The 18,604-nt window shown below is 41.1% G+C and overlaps 1 protein-coding gene across 2 annotated transcripts; it reads left to right on the plus strand.

Moving 5' to 3' along the window:
- The first annotated feature begins 1,191 nt into the window (after positions 1-1,191).
- Positions 1,192-18,286, plus strand: LOC115773675 (CD9 antigen-like). Of its 2 annotated transcripts, none has more exons than XM_030720533.1 (8): positions 1,192-1,412; positions 12,066-12,168; positions 14,503-14,600; positions 15,902-15,976; positions 16,102-16,203; positions 16,307-16,396; positions 16,678-16,761; positions 17,654-18,286. In XM_030720533.1, exons 1-8 carry the CDS (start codon positions 1,344-1,346, stop codon positions 17,717-17,719), a joined length of 687 nt encoding a protein of 228 aa, XP_030576393.1. In that variant the 5' UTR covers positions 1,192-1,343; the 3' UTR covers positions 17,720-18,286. The 2 variants fall into 2 exon arrangements, with proteins under 2 accessions (XP_030576393.1, XP_030576394.1); XM_030720534.1 differs by lacking the exon at positions 1,192-1,412 and adding an exon at positions 4,549-4,691.
- The last annotated feature ends 318 nt before the right edge of the window (positions 18,287-18,604 follow it).

Raw genomic sequence — 18,604 nt, forward strand, 5'->3', positions numbered from 1 at the left:
CCATGAATCTTCTTTGTGGTCTTCCTCTTTGGCAGATCCATCTTCTTCCTTTGTGCAGTATATCCACGATCCCTCCTCTGCACATGTCCGGACCATCTCAGCCTTGTCTCTCCACAGTTGTGAACTGTACCTCTGATGGACTCATTTATAATCCTGTCCATTCTGCTCACTCCCAGTGAAGATCTGAACATCTTCAGCTCGGCCTCCTGTCTTTTTGTCAGTACCACCATCTCCAAACCATCCATCAGAGCAGGTCTCGCTACCATCTTGGAAATCTTCCCTTTCACTCTTGCTGCTCTCCTTCTGTCACTAATCACCCCTAGCACTCATCTCCACCCACTCCACCCTGTCTGCACTAGGCCTATAGGAGCATAACTAAGGGAGGGTTCAGGGTCACCTGATCCAGCCCTACCTATAAGCTTGATCATAAAGGAAAGTTTTAAGCCTAATCTTAAAAATAGAGAGGGTGTCTGTCTCCTGAATCCAAGCTGGGAGCTGGTTCAACTCCTGCCTGACCTCATCTGTCAGTTTGTCCATCACCACTGCAAACAAGAAGGGGCTCAGAGCCGATCCCTGATGTGCTCCCGCCCCCACCTTAAACCCATCTGTCACCGTCACTGTCTTGCACCTCACCACTGTCTCTGTCCTCATACATGCCCTGCACCACCCTCAAATACTTCTGATACTCCTGACTTTCTCATGCAGTACCACAGTTCCTCTTTTGGACCCTGTCAATTGCTTTCTGTAGATCCACAAAGACACAGATCAGCTGCAGCGTCGGCTCTGACTGTTGCTGCCAGGACAGTTACCAGTATAACTTAAATCAAAATAAGTAATCATGTCCTGAATTATGATATAATTCTTCTCATGAAATTAACATGCATGTATGTATAAATAATTAGAAAATGTATTATGATTAATTATGTATAGGTGAGAAAAGACTTTGTGCTCTGCACTGTAAGTCTTTACAGCTGCAACTTTAAAAACATAATATTGCACTTAATTATGAATTTTGGTATTTTAGTTGTTTTAATCAGTTAGTTTATAATAAATATGGAGACTTCTCTTCTGCAGATCCTTTGTGTTCAACCCTGTAAAGAACAAACGTCCAAACAAAAGACAAAGGAAGACAAAAAATCTCTCTTTCTGTGGGTGTTGAGCAGTTGATGGTCTGTTTCCTCCCAGCAGCAGCTGATCTGATCGGAGGCTGTCGGAACTGAGCCGAGCAGAGCCGAGCTGACGGCATCAGGTCGACAGCAGGAAACCCGAGCAGCACCAGGCGATAAATAGGAGGATTATTTCCCGCTTTAATTGCTCCGAACACGGTTAAACACACCGCAGGGATGACGGCTCTGAGCAGCTGGGAGCTGTGCGTAAAGTACGCGCTCTTCATCTTCAACTTCGTCTTCTGGGTAAGAATAAAAATTCAGGAGATGATATTTAAAGCTGCAAACACCCGTGTTAATTCATCTCCACAAATATCACGATTTATCTCTAAAATCTGAACCTTTGACAGTGAAACTCGGCTCTTTATTTTTGTGTAATGAGGCAGTTATCAAGTTTATTGCACAGCCCGCTTTTATTGAAGCGCGTTTTTAAAAGTCGTGTTTTTATCTGAAGCAGTTCCGTTTGCAAAGAACGAAATATTACATTTAAAGATGTTTTATTGAAGTTTGGTGCGGTAGGCGTCCTTCTCAGCGTGCGTGATAGCGTTTCAGTAAATATTATAACCACATTGTTATTTAAATCTTTTTTTTTATCATCTTGATTGGACGTGCACGTGTTCTTTTAGATTAATAATAAATAAATAATAACTTGAGCAGATGGGAGCGCAGGTTTCTGGGGGAAAGTCTTCTTTCAACTTGCAACAAAAATCGACATTTCGCATTTTTATGAGTCTAAAACAGTGAACACTGAAGGGAAGTGAATGGCTGCCACTTTCTGCTTTTTAAGTTTACTCTCAGTAGGAGCTCAGACAGAAATGAAACTTCCTCATTTAGTCTTTAGGTGATGGTGGTGGAGAGCAAGTCACCGAGGTGTTCATTTCTGTTCATTTCATAAACCTGTGCTGGTCTTATAGTTCAAATAATGCATTAAAAATCCAATAGGGGGCGTTAACGAGCCTAACATGTCATTCAGAGATGGAAAGCTTGTACAATCAGTGCTTTCACGCCCTATTAAAGTGTCCCGTGCAGCGAGCAAGGCAGTCTGAAGGCTGCAGCCAGAGACAGCAGAGGTCAAAGGTTCAACCTCTCTAGAAGTGTGTCTGAGAACAGATCCACGGGAAAATAAAACATTCTGTTACATGTTAAAGTCCTGCACACAAAATTTTATTTCATACATCAATACTGAAAATTACAACAGTTTATTAAGGGCAATATAATAAATAAAATAAATAAATAAAATCTAAGGCTGGAGGAGAGGGGTAACATTCACTAGGAAAAAATATGAATTTTCAGTGTTAAAAATGTGAACTTTATTCCTGAAAATTTATTATGTAAATCTCAAATATTTTGAGTTCAGAGTTCAGAGAAAAAATTAAATTTTTTTGGACCAACTTATTATTCGTTACCATATTAAAATAAAGAAAAACTCACAAATAGAAGTTTTTTTTTCCTGCATCTTTTTTTTCTATAGGATTTTTTTTGTTTAATTTCCTGCTGCTTTTTTCTTTGAGTCTTCAGGGACCCGACTACACTAAAGTTTCAGCTTGAAATTGCAATTTCACAGGACAGCATGGACTCCAGTGCAGCGGTGTATAAGCAGTGATCAAAGATCTGGTGAATCATGCAAATGGACTAATGGAGTCCAAGAATGAAAACACGGAGCTGAAAATTAGCTGAACGGATCATTTTTAAAGACTAAATTATATGTTCCTTTAAAAGTTGGGAAAACAAGCAACTGTTCCAGCTTTTTCACTCGTTTATGTCGAGCTGTCCACACCTTCGTCTGATAAATGATACATTTCAGTCAAGCCGTCAGAGCGCGAGCTCCTCAAACAACAGCAGTTTATCACCAAAGACATCCTCAAAGAGAAAGAGAGTGAAAGAAGAGAAGAACAGAAGAAAGGCAGTGAGAGATAAATGAGGCTGGGAACAAAGTCGGCATTGTTGGTTTCACTGGGTCCACCGGGAACTGAGGCGGTGTCGAGTCACTGCAGCAAACAACAGCGAGTCCCGGTCCCAGGAGGTGTGAGGATACACCTGTGGAGTCTTTGTCTGTTATTCTGCCAAAACAGGTTGTCTTTTTCTGGATTTGTTTTGGATTATTTCTTAGCCTACAGGCAGGAGGAAATATTGATAAAACATGCAGCATAAGACCAGCTGTGCAGCAAAGAGATTAAACTGGAAACAACACGTTTGTGTGGGTCAGAGATATCAGCGTTATTAGCTTCAACACAGCCTGTGTCTCAAAAAAGCATTCAATCCTAATAAGACAGCATTTCTTACACTTAACCAATCAGATTGCTTAAGACCCTGGAGCCAAAGTAGCACATTTTTAAAATGATGCTTTCAATCAGTTCCTGCCAAGGAAGTGCCAAAAAGTGCAGTTCCTTTAACTTTAACTTGAGACCAGTCTGCAACCATCTGGCAACCACTAGTCATGAGGGAAACATGAGTATTCCCTGACTGGTTGCTGGTAGTCACTGGGAACATGATTGCTAAAGCCCCAAAAACACAGGCCCACAGACCAGTCAGTGGCAACCACCTGCTGTTAGGGGAAAATGTGTATTGACCAACCAGCTGGCTTTGGTTGCTAGCAGATTGCTGCAGTCGTAGTTTACATGGAAGTGAAGGACTTGTCTCCAACTACTTTCTGAGAAAAGAAGGTTCGCCTTCAAAGTAAAAGTTGCCCCTTTTGAAACATGTTGGCTGCAGTGCTCAGGCACAGCTTTTACTTTGAAGGTGAACCTTCTTCTTTTCCAGTTTACATTTTCCAAGTTTTACTCCCACTCAGCTAGTAGTTAGCAAGTATTTGCACGAAAAAATAAGGCAACTACTGCAGTTGCATCACTTTGCCTCTCCGTGACTGAAGTCAGATAAATTACAGTGAGTCCAAATACAAAGTGAATTACTGTAAACCTTAAATTACATTTAATGCAGCTCATAATCTTTATTTAATATAAATCTATGTTCCTCACACAAGAGGCAGATTCAACAGCCTAATGTTCAAAGCTCAGCTACGGGTTTAACAGCCTGTCAGAATGGGAAGCTCAGTGTTAATTATCATTCACGTCCACCTGTGAGGCGTGTTATAGTTTTAATGATGGTCCATTGTGAATTATGAGGCAGCAGTGGCCTCTCCTTTCATAAAGGAAGCACTGAAGCATCTTTCTCATTATGTCTGTGGATACTTCAGGGTCACTTCACTCATTTTGAAACTTTCCTAAGAAAAACTCTCCTGTTAAATGCTTTCAGCTGGTGTTAAACCAACCAGGCTTTGCAGCACACATCTCCCTCCCTTTAGCTCCTCCCTTGGCCAGGTGAGACTCAGCAGGGCGTGGCTCACAAAAAAAGCTACCACTTCCTTTCACTTCCCTCCATTCTCCTTTCCTCCTCACTGTGTGACGGTTCGGCAGCGAGTTTTTTCTTCCAGTTTCTTCCGCTTAAGAAGGTCTGAAAACACTGAGAGCCATGGGGCCCAAGGAGTGCATCAAATACCTGGTGTTTGCCTTCAACTTTCTATTCTGGGTATGTAGCCTCATTTAGAAAATGTGAGCGGCCTGCACTGAGCTGGTGTTGAAGTGGTTTGGTTGGTTCCAGTGATCAGTGAGGGCGTGAGAGCAGACGCTGAGTACTGGAAGAAAAGCTTTAATCGTTCAGCTTTGTTTGATGGGTTTTTTCTGCTTTAACTTTTTCACATTAATTAGCCACAAGAAAGACAAAACTATTTGCAGCAGAGCTTTGAGAAGCGTCCCTCAAGTATAAATGGCTTTTTAGATGTGATCAGCTGAGGAAATTCACCTGTTGCTGCAGTCTGTCATCTAAAATTAAAACAGGAAAGAGTTTGTTTGACTGGAGACACAAAATCTAAGATTTTGGGTATATTTGATGTTTTAGGTGCTTCAAATCTCTGAAAACATCACTAAATTCATGCCAAATATTTTTTTAAATGTTTTATTTATTATGCAGTGATGCCAACATGATGCAGTCGCTGCATCGAGTCTTTTTAATTATTTGTGGGATTCAAAATAGCCTCACGCAGTCACGTGACATTTCAGCTGTTGTATCCATATTTTAATCGCAGGTTAAACTTCTTACTGCATTTGTGCGACTAACTTAAGAATTATAGTATCAGCTGGGCAGGGATAATTACTGCCTGACTTGGTGGTTTGTAGGTGCACTGAATGACACATCTCTTGGTGAACTGGTGGGTTTTTCTTCTTTGGAAGGCTTAAATTTTCTTTGAAACAGGACTGGATGTTATTCCCAACACAAAGACACGAGGACAGAACAAGGAAAACCGGATGGGTAACTTTGAGCCACTTTGTTTTCAATGTTAAGCCCCATTCAGGCACACGGGTTAAAGGATGAAAGAATCCTTGAGTTTCCTGATTAAATTTCAGGATGGGATCTTTAAATGTTGTGAAATTACAGGGTCAAGTCTAAGCAGACATGGACAGAGCGTGAGATAAATTTAAACAGAAGGTGAATAAATGGCACTAAATGTGCTTTAGAACTTACCCGAGTCTGAGGCGGGTTCTCAAACTGTGGGGTGTGGACCACAAGGGGAATGAAGTTAATGAATGTAACAGCAGCTTCATTCAGTAAAATTCAGCTTGGATCCTTTTTTATTGGTAATCATACCATAAAGTCTGAGAACCACTGATTCAGGCCTCCTGAGATGACCACATCAAGATACACAGCAATCAAATGTAAATGCATCTTTGCGTGTCTGTGCAGTCACAGCGCTGGAACATATTTAGCACCGATTGTGTCTCACACGCAGAGATGCTCCCGGTATCCACACCGCCTGCTCTCTTGTTGCTCTTATTACCTGCTGACATGCTGTACAGAACACAAACAGCTGCTCTGAGCCTAATCACTGTTTTGACGACGTGCGTATACAGTTTGTGTGTAATGACACCACATTCGGCTGTGAGTCGACAAATGAGGCGACGGCGTGCTCTGAAGAACCGCTCTCCTCCTGCAAAAGCATAAACACGAGATTAGACTGACTTATTCCAAAGACTCTGGACTGTAAGTCAGCCTCGAATGTTTCTGATTATTAACTTGAAGACATTTCCCACAGTGTGAAAGGCTATAGGGTCATCAGAACCACTGATTTTACACACGTGAAAGAACCAATATTAGGTTAATATTTGCAATAGTTTTGATGCTTTACCTGTCGTTACACTTCACCTGGCTCCATTCACTAAAACATCAGTTTTATCTCATGGAGAAGTTTTAGTGTGTGTGTGTGTGTGTGTGTGTGTGTGTGTGTGTGTGTGTAATATTTATTTATTTTTTAAAACAATTTAGACATTTAAAAACCATGTGGAAGAAGGCTGAGGAGGAGCAGCAGGAGTATGTGGCCGAAATGGTTTCGGTCCACTGAGTGGGGGAAAGGCAAAGTTTTCCTGCTTAAATGGAAGAGCTTCTTGGATGAGGAGAATCCACAGGAGCTGGAGGAAAACTGACCTTATTACTGAGTACATGCAAAAACACGTTTTGTGTTACCCTTTTTTTTTTTTTGCCCCCCTCTTCTAGTGCAGAGGTGCAGTTTATAGATTTCCTAAACACACCACGTGCACGCAGTCATATAGTTGGTGTTTTGTAAAGGGAACACCTGTTAGGACAGCTGCTGATTGTGTGTTTGTGGTTGCAGAACGGGCACACTGTGGGTTTCTGTTTTCGTGAGATCGTCAAGCGAAATTATTTGAGAAATGAAACCAAAGACAGACTGGTTCCCACTAACAGAGTTGAATTCATGTATTTTACATCATCAGCAAATATGGCAAAGAGGGCTGTTTGAGGGTTAAGACTTGGTTTAGGGGCTGGAGTCTGGAAGTTATTCGATGATTTAGCTCAGGGAAAAGAGGTTTGGGAACATGGGAATGTCCTCACAAAGGACCAAGCAAACATGCAGCAACCGCTTAGAACAAGAACCGTTCTAACAACCTGAAGCTGAGCACTGAGCTAAATCAGGTCCCCAGCAACAGACCTGTTTAAATGTTTAATTGGGTGGATAAACAGTAGTGGAACTAGGAGACAAAAAACAAAACTTCTCAAATAATTTTTAGGGTCTAATTTCAGTTCTCTGGTGTGAAATTTAAGCTGATTCAGCTGCAGGTGTGTGAAGTGTTTGTTAAAAGGGAAGCACGGAAAAAAGAGATGTAACCTTTGGGGACGTGTTGAACTTCAGTTAACCAACATTTCCCTAAGTAGGCAGTACTGCAGAATCAGTCCAGCTGCCTCATTGTGCACTGCTTGTTTTAATGTAGATATAATGTTCAGCTATGCGATCGTTAAGAGATTCATTTGGAGATGCAGAGCCTTTACCCTTAAAATTAACTGTATAAACACTTTAAGTGTGCAGGAAATGTACATTTCCTGGAACTGAGGCCAGTAACGGCGCCCCTCCTCTCAGAAATTATTCATCTCCATCGTTCCTGTTGTGTCTGCGTGGCTAATGGTGCTGCAGAGCGGCTCTGTGGCTAATGAGAGCCAACACGAACCCTCAGGAGGAAGGGCTGTTTTCATCTCCTCCACGCAAAACACTCCGAGTCCCCAGAGTGGGTTTGTGGCACACTAATACCAACATCCCCTCAGCAATCATGCCCCCCTCCATTTTTTTCTTTTTTTTTATTATTATTAATACAGAGTCCGTAATGAGACTCCTTATCTGGGTTAATTGATCTTAAAGAATCTGAACATGTTGGAAATCATGCACATGAGCTCTGCAGGCATTTTACTGTTACTCCCTACGTTGACACACAAAGTGGGCCGGAACAGTGTTTTTGGTGGTGTCAGTGAGTCGGGGTGCATCTACCTAGCACTATAGAATGAACATAAACCATTATGTTGGGGCAGGTAACTTCAAATGTGAGCGGTTAGATTTAAACTGGAGATCTAAAACTTAATGTCCTCATTTTTAAATCAGATATTGGACTATTTTGTTTTGTTTTTTGTCCCTCATATTTTGAAACATCCTGCAGAACAAACTGAGGTACACTAACTTTGTGTTATTCAAAGGTTGCATGAAAATAATTAGTGCAGATAAACGGGTTACTTTGCTGCACTGTGGTGACTTCACGGCTGTGGTGTTCATGGTCAGTGTGGTTCCATCGAGAACAGCAGAGATGAGTTTGAACTTAAGCTGATGATGCTTAGATTAATTCACTGAATTCCACCTTTATACCAACTGTGTACTATAAGCAACTGTATGCGGTGTACTGTAAAGACAGTATAAGTGGAATACTGTCAGTGGAGAGGATGGAAATCAGCCAAGATGTCTTGTGGCATATTATGTTGTTGAATTCAGCTATGTAAATCCATAAGGAGCAGTAAACCTCAGAGCAGCATCAGGTCAGCTGATCACAGCCTGGAAATAAATAAAATCTCAATAGAAGTTATTGTGATTCTTTTCCCCACACTGAGACGCTACAACCTAGAGTATCTTACGGGTCCCCACCCATCAAATCCCACTTTAACCCCCCATTGTACTCATTCTTCTGTTTAGGTGTACTTCTACTAGTATTAAATTAATACAGCACAAGGTTCAGTTAGCTTTGCACAAAAATAGCTGGTAGAAATGTTCCTCCAAAGAGCAAATTTTACTTTATTCCTTTGAATACATTTCAGAGCCTTTACCTTTTCACTTTTACTTGGATAAGGAAGTTAAATTGATAGTTCAACTTTTACCACTGTATTTATTTTTAAATACAAGTATATGTACTTCTACTTAAGTACAGAATGTCTGTATTTTTGCTGCTACTATGTCCAGAATTTCAATCACTGAAACTGAAGCAAAAAAACATGGACTGTCCATTAAATCTACTGATATGTGAAGACATCTGAAAACCCACTGACTAGATTGGACAACATACTGAATATATGTAATTTAGCTTTAGTTGAGGGTTTTTTTTTTTGTTTTTTAATCCAGTTATAATGAATGAAAGAAATGAATCCATATATCTGTCAACATATGATATATGATGATTAAATGGAGACTGGGTGGAAGATTATCTATCATTAACTAATACTTGCATTTTAAACAGTAACAGGCAAAGATTTTACCTTCACGTCTGCAGCTGTATAAAGACGTGTCGTCACTTGTGCAAGAAATGAGTCAGCTGTGCCTCACTGCTGCGTTTGAAATGATTAATCATATGTAAATGTCTGCCTACAGGTGACACCTATCTGCCCAACTTTAAGCACTTAATTTGATATTTAATACTGTTTAGAACATTTTAAAATATCTGCCATAGATGTTTTCATGCTAAGATGGACTGCTCCATCGACTGAGCATCATTCTGACCGTCTCGAGGCTTCTGCAGCAGTGAATCCTGCTATTCTAGCTCTCTTTAGCCTTTCTTCATTGTAAAACACCAGTGTAGAGATGGGAAGTGTAAAGTTATAAGAAGTTACAATAAAACCTGCAGAAACGTACACCTCGCTTTGATCTCTGTATAATGAGCAGCTGGTTTAAACAAAACTGGCTCTTGTTAGTTGACTGCAGAGCAAATAAACCAACAGCAGAGCATGGGTTCGGCATAAGCTCGAGGCTATATTTGAAGGATTTACTGATGATGATGATGATGATGATGATGATGAGCAGGTGTGTCTGACTCAAACCAAACCAGCGATGGCATGATGTCATATGCTGACAGTGATGGTGTTGGGGTGACTAAAAGGAAGATTTTGAGTCTACTTTGCCGTGATTCACACTGAGGTCACGTGTAGGTTGAGCTGAGCAATGTGAAGCAGGGTGGGTGGGTGTGTGTGTGTGTCATGTGACTGGAAAATTGGCCATCATACCATGATGTTGGAGGCGGATTAGTGACTGAGTACTGATGCATAAGGAAGTGTTGAGAATCTGACACTGAGCTGGAAAACCTGCCAAAACACAGCTGTGCAATTTGTGAGAACGAATACTTCTCAAAACGTTTGGCCACGATTAAGTCCAGTATTTTAGAGACCAGTGTCGTGGTGGTATGTTAACAGTGTGCTTTTCAGGAGTACAGCTTCAATATGATGGGTTTTTTTTTTTTTTTTAAATGGAGGTTTTAACAGATTACATAACTCTGACTCTTGGTCGCCTCTAACACCTATGTCAAGGTACTTTTATGTTAATAATAAAAAGGGTGAAATGCTCACGTTTAGTGAGCAATATTAGCTAATGTTGGCTTAGAAATAAAATTTACAGATTTTCATAATTTAACTAAAGAATTGGAAATAAATTGATTTGTTTTTGCAGCAGGCTACAAGTAACAAAATGCCCAAAGATACAATTAAAATGGTCCTTTGCTAAGTTTTTCAATATGTGTAGACGGCATTGGTTCATCCTCTGTTAGGCACCTTTTAATCCTTTGAATGATTCATAGATCAGTGTTAAGTAGATTAATAAGGAAACAAAATTCCACTGAAAATGATCAGCTATGAGGACTGTGCTGAAAATGGGTGAAAAAGCAGCCGATGTCCAAAGGGAAACTTGGAGCTTTAGAAATCCTGAAGACCTCCTGCACAAAACCACTTGAAAAATTAATAGTCTGTGCATTGTTCTGACTGGGAGGATGTTTTTGTTCATCACCTGAATCATAGTCAACAGACTGCAGTAGGAAACAGATGGAGGACATGTTGGGGCAAAGTGCTGCCATTCCCCAGGAATGCTTCATGCCGTACATATACTCCCTGTTGCACATCAACAGGCGTCAGCATCACGCTGCAGGAGTTATTTGGGTGGCAACAAAAAGCTGATGTAAACTGTGTTTTGTGGTTGCTGAGGCAATTCTGAGTCATTGTAGTGGGTAATTATTGTGGGACAAATATGGTTGTCATTTATTTAGCTGTGAATAACTTTATATCTGAGGGTTCACTCTTCATAGATTCCACACATATTAAAGTCCTGTTTCCTCGCTGTGAGCTGCTTGTTGATCAGGTTTGACTGCGTTCAGGAGAGTCGAGCAGCAGGTTTAGGTTCACTGCAGCACTCATGCTTTCATTTTAACACAGAACGTCATTCCAGGCTAGCAGCACACGGTTTAGTGCCAGTGAGGCGTCACATGATCATACCTTTAAAATATTATAGTCCTAACTGGAGTTAAAAAGCAGGATTTATCAGGTTACTACTTTGAACTGCTGCTACTGCGTGGGTGTCCACCTCTTCCATATTTCTCTGTGTGCCATTGTCTGCTGCCGCACCTCTAAATGTTCACATCAAAAGCTGTGCTTGCCTTCTTTGTGCTTGTTTCTGCAGGTCTGAGTTCATCATGCTGTTATAGGTTCTTCTGACTTAACTTTCAAATGTCCAAGATGTCCCAGCTTATTATTTATTTCACCTATGATGTTTCTAATGGTGCAGCCGATGTACATTACACTGCAGCATTTCCCCCTCTGTGTTTACTTTCAGTATAAATAATAAAGTGTAAATCTGTCATACAGTGTTGACCTAAGACAGTGGAGTGCTGTGAGGCAGGTCCAGGAGTGTCCTGTGGCTTTTAGTCGTACTACTTTCAAATCAAGGCTCATTCAGGCATTTTTGGCCTTCCAGCTCTTCTGTGTGTATCTAACCCTGATACATCTACACTCCTCTTTGGTTCTGCATGCTTCTCCAGTTCCATGCTTGTTAGCCTTCTAAATTACTATACATGTATATTTTTGCTGGTGGGCCAACTTAACCATTCAGAAACGGGTTCCAAAGCTGCCACTAGCCAATGAAATCTCATTCTGAAATGACCACGGGTGAGGGAGGTAGCTGCTTGTGCAGTTAGGCATCAAAATGAAGTAGAAGTTGATAACGATGGTGAGTGATCATGCTGTTGTTGTATATGGAAGTTGGTAATGTGTGTCCTCCCACTGAAGGAAACCTCCTTCAGTGACAGTAAAGATATTTTCCTCTTGCAGCTGGCAGGAACCGCGGTGCTGGCCGTGGGACTCTGGCTGCGCTTTGACTCCAGGACGGCAGGACTGTTTGAGGGGGAGGAGTCGCCCTCGGTCTTCTTTACAGGTAAGGCCTCTGGTGCCAGTTAAACCCTGGATGCAAAACACTCAATTACATGAAAACAAAAAAGGCTGTGAAGAAGACTTTGAGGTTGGAGGTGACTCTGTTACTTCTGTTAATGTTGATGCACTGCAGAAGAAATGAGGAAGAAACTTTACCTTTTTATTAAACCCTTTATAATTTACTGTATATGTGATTTTAATATGTTTAGTATTTGCACATGTTGGCCTTATAATTACAGCTGACATGTCTATGGTGTCTAAAGTGCAAACACAGGAAAGATTTTCTCACACTTCGTCCAACTTTAACCACGTTATGATAGACAGGAAGTGATGTTCTGCTCTGGAGATCATTAAAGTTTCATCATTTAGATTTGAGTGCACACGATGAGCCTGTATGTCTGTAAAAGCCTCTAGCTCCTCACTGATGGGACACCATCGGCGTTGGTTTCAGAGTGAGAAAAGTCGCTCATTGTGTTTCATTTTTGGCTCCATCCTGATTTAATCCACAGCTGAAAATTGTGCCCCAGGAACCGTTTCCTCCTGTTTATTAAAAACCACAACTTCAGTTGTTTTTAATATTTAATCTTTGCCTTTAAGATTTGTGGTGAAGGAAGTTTTTTCACTTTAAAGCAAAAGCACTGCAGCTGCTCATTTTATTTTTTTTTTTTTAAAAAAGGGACCAAAATAAAGGTCCATGGAGTTCTGATGGGACTGGACTAACCAGTGGGTGACTCCACAGTGCCTAGGCCCACCTTTTAATAGAGAGTTTGCGGGTGTTCGATGAAGCAGCACAGCTGAACTTGGATATAACCTGACCTCAGAGAGGCAGAGCGTTCAGAGGGGGCAGCTGAGGCCAAAGCCGGTCCACAGCGAGGCGGCTCGTCCAGCCTGGCAGATCCCTCCACACATAGCGTTCATTCTTCCCTGGTGCACAGGGACATCTTTGTTCCCGTACTAATATATTCTCGGAGGAACCGTCACAGAGAGATGGCCCTGCTCCCGCCCTCCTGTCTTTGTGTTTCGCTTCCATCAAACTCATAAGAGAAGTGGGCAGAGAGGCAACGGAGGATGGGCCTGACATGACAAACATCTTAATAACGGCTTTGGAGGAATATTTGTGTGTGGGGCTCATGTGCTCGTTGTTGTTATCCTACATTCTTTTAAAGCCTTATGATTCATCCTCAGGAAGTCACAATTGAAGTGTCAAATCATCACTCTGGAGCCGATTCCCACTCACGACATCATAATTTTACAATATTTTTGGTAAATAATTCGTCATTAAAACCATCTGGTGCCGGCCTTCGTGTTTGCTTGGACCGGAGCGACAGCAGCTCTGAATCAGCTTTGGCACGACATGCAAATCACCGATATAAATCTATATTTTCAAAGGAGACGTGACCTGTGTAAGCAAATCAGGGCTGATTCCCACTCAGCCTTCCCCACGCATCTGCACACGTGGTGAGACTTTAACTGGAACGCTACAATCCGAGAGCTCGTGGCTTCGGTTTGCTGTCAAACAGCCTCAGGTCTCTGTGAGCTCCTGGAAACTTTCCATTCGGACTCGGACCTGCTCTGCTGCTCCATGATTGGCTCACTGGATATTTGCATGGATAAGCTGGAGCTCCTAATAAAGTGCTCATTTTCTTACTTGGTCTTTGAATAATTAAAACTGTGCATTCTCATTTTGTTCGAGAGTCGAAAAGCCAAATGACTGCTGTCCAATCATGTGGAGTTGGTGTTGGGGGACGGGGTACTAATCGTCGATGACTCCATTAAATAATAAATGACTACTTTAGCCTTTAGTACCATCAGTATAATAGTGTTTTTAATTGTTTGAAAATAATTTTGCAATCCTCCAAAATTAACATCTACGAAGTAAATTAGAGGCTACTTCTTGATGTCCATGACATCTGTGTACTGTGTTAAGGAGTTATCGGCTGAAGCTGAACTAGGGCTTGGTGGTGTAGTACCACTTTGCACTATAAGAGGGTGCAGCGAGTAGATTCTAGTAGAACCAGAAATGTTGTTTAGGTTCTTATTTGGGGGGAAAAGGGAAGAAAAGAAACCTCTTCAGGGAAATGTGGGCAGGACTAAAAAGTTAGGAACCATCAGGTGTCGGTTTAAAGGGGGTCAGTCAGTAAGTCTGAACTGGTACTGAGGTTGAGATGGCATGGGCAGATGTTTTAATTTAATCACATGAATCTCCACTTCATTTTAAATGGTGCTTAAAGGGACAGTTCACCCCAGAATCAAACATGCATGCTTTTCCTCTGGCCTGTACTGAGATCAGCTGTAGAGATGTCACATCACCCACCCACTGATGGATGTCTTGTTGCAGGTGTGTACATCCTGATTGCGGCGGGGGCTCTGATGATGGTCGTGGGCTTCCTGGGATGCTGCGGAGCCATCAAAGAGTCACCGTGCATGCTGGGACTGGTGAGTGATTACTTGTTCTTTAGATTTGTCCTCTGTGTGTCCTTCAGAAACTTCCACATTTATATCATTTCTTTGAAGACTGCTGACTTTGAGTCCTTTACCATGAATTTGCTTCACGCTCAGGTTTTTCAGGTGATGCACGTGTGTTTGAAGGTGATTTTTGCGTAGCTGGAGGTGATCGATAATGTTTGAGGCTCTGCAGGAGCTGTATTCACACTGATCATCAGAAAAGGCTGCTTAATGTCACTGAGTGCCAGCTGGTGCAGCTCCATCAGAATAGTGTGCTATGACTCATGGGAGCAATTCGCTGTGTGTGGGAAGTGTTTCGTATTGGGTTTTTTTGTTTCATAAAATCATTAAAATATGTTTTTTCCTGCTGTTGATAGCAATTGGAAGTCATCTCAAATGGTGAAAGAATCTACTATAGGGCCTTAGCTCTGTCATCTGAAATCAGTGTTGTGATATCTTCTAATTTTATTTTTTCCCCCCACGGTTGCAGTTTAAGTTTTGAAACCCCTCAGTTTTACCTCCCACTCTGTCAGCTGAAGGGTGATGAGATCCACTCTGAGCTGTCATCCTGGGGAAAATGATGTCTTTCTGAATGCTTCATGCCTGGCCCACAGTTTGCACATCAGAACACAGGCATTTTTGTCTTCTTTCACCTCATGTTACCCTTGCAGTGACAGGACTTTCAGTTTTGATGCAAATTCCCCCTGCAGAGCAGTGTGTGGCCTACACAACAGCACTGAAACACGCGACAGTGATGTCCCTTTAAACAGCAGCTTTACAGGTGTTACTGATCACATGAAGCTTCATTCTGCAAATGGCATTCAAAGTTTGACTCACTACCTCCAGGTTGTTGTTTTATAGCTTCTGCTGGCTCTTCATACGTACTTCAGAAAGGAAGTGGTGACCAAAAATGGAGCTAAAAGAGTCAATATTCCAGTTTTATTCAGAGTGACTCAAAATCAATGAAATGAGGGGTATGAGCTGACGAGCAGCAGATGGAAGTATACTTGAATCAAAGTGTAAATATAAAGTTTGTACCCATGACTGATGGGTTAATGAATCAGTAAAAACAAGTTTCACACAAAATGGCTAAAAACTGGTAACTTTAGATGAGAGGGCCGGGTAAGGGTAAGAATGAACTTAAAAAAAACAAAAAAAACATTGAATTTCCCTTTTTAGGAATAATAAAATGCCTCCTCTTACATGAAACACCCAGTCATTTACATACTGAACATATTTTATTTAATAAAATAATTCTAGACTCAAAGATATTTTCTTGTTTTCCGGTTTAGTTCTTCCTCTTCCTGCTCCTCATCTTTGCCGCAGAAGTGGCTGCTGGGATCTGGGGTCTTTCCAACAGCGACCGGGTAACTAACACACACACACACACACACACACACACACACACACACACACACACACACACACACACACACACACACACACACACACCTTTGATTGGCATGTGTTGACTTTTTCCTCATGTCTTCAGGTGGTGGAGGACATTACAGAGTTTTACAAGCAGACCTACGCCAACTACAAGGACACCAAACAACCGGCACTGAAGGAGACGCTCCGCCTCATCCACTTTGGAGTGAGAACGCACACTTGGACACCTTTTTATCCATTTTTTTCCCCACATTTTGAAGAGGAACAAATGAATCTGTTGGATTGTCTGACCTCTTCCCTCTTTACAGCTGGACTGCTGCGGTCCTACAGGAACGGTGTTTGATGCCGCTAAAGATATCTGCCCCAAGCAGGAGGGACTGGAGATCCTCGTCACCAAGGTAAGGCAGCCTAGTCTCTCAGCCAAGTCAACAATAATGAGCTAAGAGAATCTGCTTACTAAAAAGGGCTGAAACTATCATTTTTAGTTTCTTTGGTTGCTACAAAGCCAGAGATGTCCCAAGCTGACATTTGCACACTTGCATGAAATATTTGGTTTAGACTAAAATGCCCAGCTCATGTCTGAGCAACTCAAACTCGGCGCAAAGTTGCCGTCTTTGCGCAACTGATTGTTAGAACTGCTGCAGATCACTTCACTGTCCTCCTGCTTTCCTCCTGTCAGAGCTGTCCGGCTGCTATTGACGAGGTGTTCAACAACAAGCTGCACATCATCGGTGGAGTCGGCATCGGCATTGGAGTTATCATGGTGAGTCTGCAGCTTACTGAAACCTTAAAGCTAATATTACAGTCTGTTTAACACAGTTTGGAATGGTCATGATGGAAATAAAATTGTGTTGTATCTCCTTTTTAAAGTAGTACAGGCTTAGAAAAAGGTGTGGCTTATGAGGACCATAGACAGAATAGAAGAGGGATATACCTTCCAGGTGTGACAAGTAAAGCCAATTCAGTAATGCCTTAAACCTGCATCCTTTTTAATGACCAGCAGGGGGTAACTCCTATGGTTGCAGAAAGACTTAAATCTGAGAAAATGACCCTGCTTGCTTCATGCAGAAGTGAGGTTATGGGCTCAGTCACGAGTATCACGTCTTAAACATGAAGCCAGATTTGTAAATCATGGTCATTGTAAGAGTCAGAGAATTATCCAGCATATGCTCAAATGATGACTATCCAATATCCAGTTTCTAAACCTCAGGGCCCGGTTGTTCAAAAGTAATCTAGTAGGATTAATCCAGGATTACGTGATTGGATAAGATCAAGTAATCCACTCCAACTTTTTATCCGAATTAAACTTCCAGTTTGTGGTGGTCAAAACATTCAAATAAGATAAGGACCCTGAGCCCAGCTGAGGGCTGGATTAAGGCTGAACTATCAAGGAAAAATAAAATGAAATCAAAGGCAGTCAAACACAAAAACCATAACTTATAAACTGAGTTAAGAGAATATTTAAACTTTTTAAGACCCCCCCCCCCTCCTTTCTTCCAAGGTTGGAGCATTTTTGTAATAAATGCTAAATGAATTATTAATATTGTGAAATTTCAATTTATCTTTTTTTAAATTCTAACACTGGATTACTTCTCATGTACTGTGTACAATGAGGTTTATCTCTGCCACCTTATTAACTCCATGTTCCTCTGCAGATCTTCGGGATGATCTTCAGCATGATGCTCTGCTGTGCCATTAAGAGGTCCAGGGACTTTGTGTAAAAACCCATAAAACTCTGTCCACCTTTAACGCTGTTGCTGCTTTAAACCATTTAAGTAAGAATAACATCCATCCGTCCGTGCGCTGCTTGGGTCTGTACAGGATGGCCTCGTCGACCTGTGAGAGTATGGAACCTTTGCAATGATGCCTCTAACTTATCCACTCTGTAGGGTCTGCGGGGAGGCTGTATTTATAAATGGAGTAAACTGAATAAAAGTAGTGCTTAGTTTTTTTTTCTTTTTTTTTCCTCCAATCTTTTAAATCAAAGTCCTGCTTTTTGTAACGGGACAGACTGATCATCCACTGAACTGAGACATTTACAACTCTGCTGCCCTCTGGTGGACATCCCCACTTTCTTTTAAATATTTTCACTTTAAGTTGCGTTTTCACAAAATGTGCTAAAAGTTTGCGCTAACGGAGCTTTTGCAGCTAACTGAATGTTAATGACCCATGTTTTACTTTAAAGCTGCATGTTAGAAGTTTTATTTATTTTAAGTTTTATGCAAATGATTTAATGAATGCAGTTAATATATCTTTAAGATGTCAAATAAAACAATGTCTTAAATGGAGTGTTAAGTGTTTATTTTATTTATTTTTTTGGTTTTTGTTTTTTAATTAAATGGGTCAAATCTGGTCTACTAGATGGCCTTAAATTTTACTGAAAATTTAACAAAAATACACCATTATTCCTGGAGCGAAGATTGAACCTTTTTTTTTTTTTTTTTTGAAGCCTAATGAAATAAAACTTGTCAATGGTATGATGCACTTTCCTTAAGATATCCAAGGCTGTTCATGTGTTTTCACAGTACTCTAAAATTACAGAAACTACTTTCTAATGAGGATTAGCGGGTTCTTTTTTTTTTCCATTTTATATTACATAACTGCAT

This window comes from Archocentrus centrarchus, chromosome 23 (assembly GCF_007364275.1).
Source record: "Archocentrus centrarchus isolate MPI-CPG fArcCen1 chromosome 23, fArcCen1, whole genome shotgun sequence".
Classification (NCBI taxonomy): domain Eukaryota; kingdom Metazoa; phylum Chordata; class Actinopteri; order Cichliformes; family Cichlidae; genus Archocentrus; species Archocentrus centrarchus.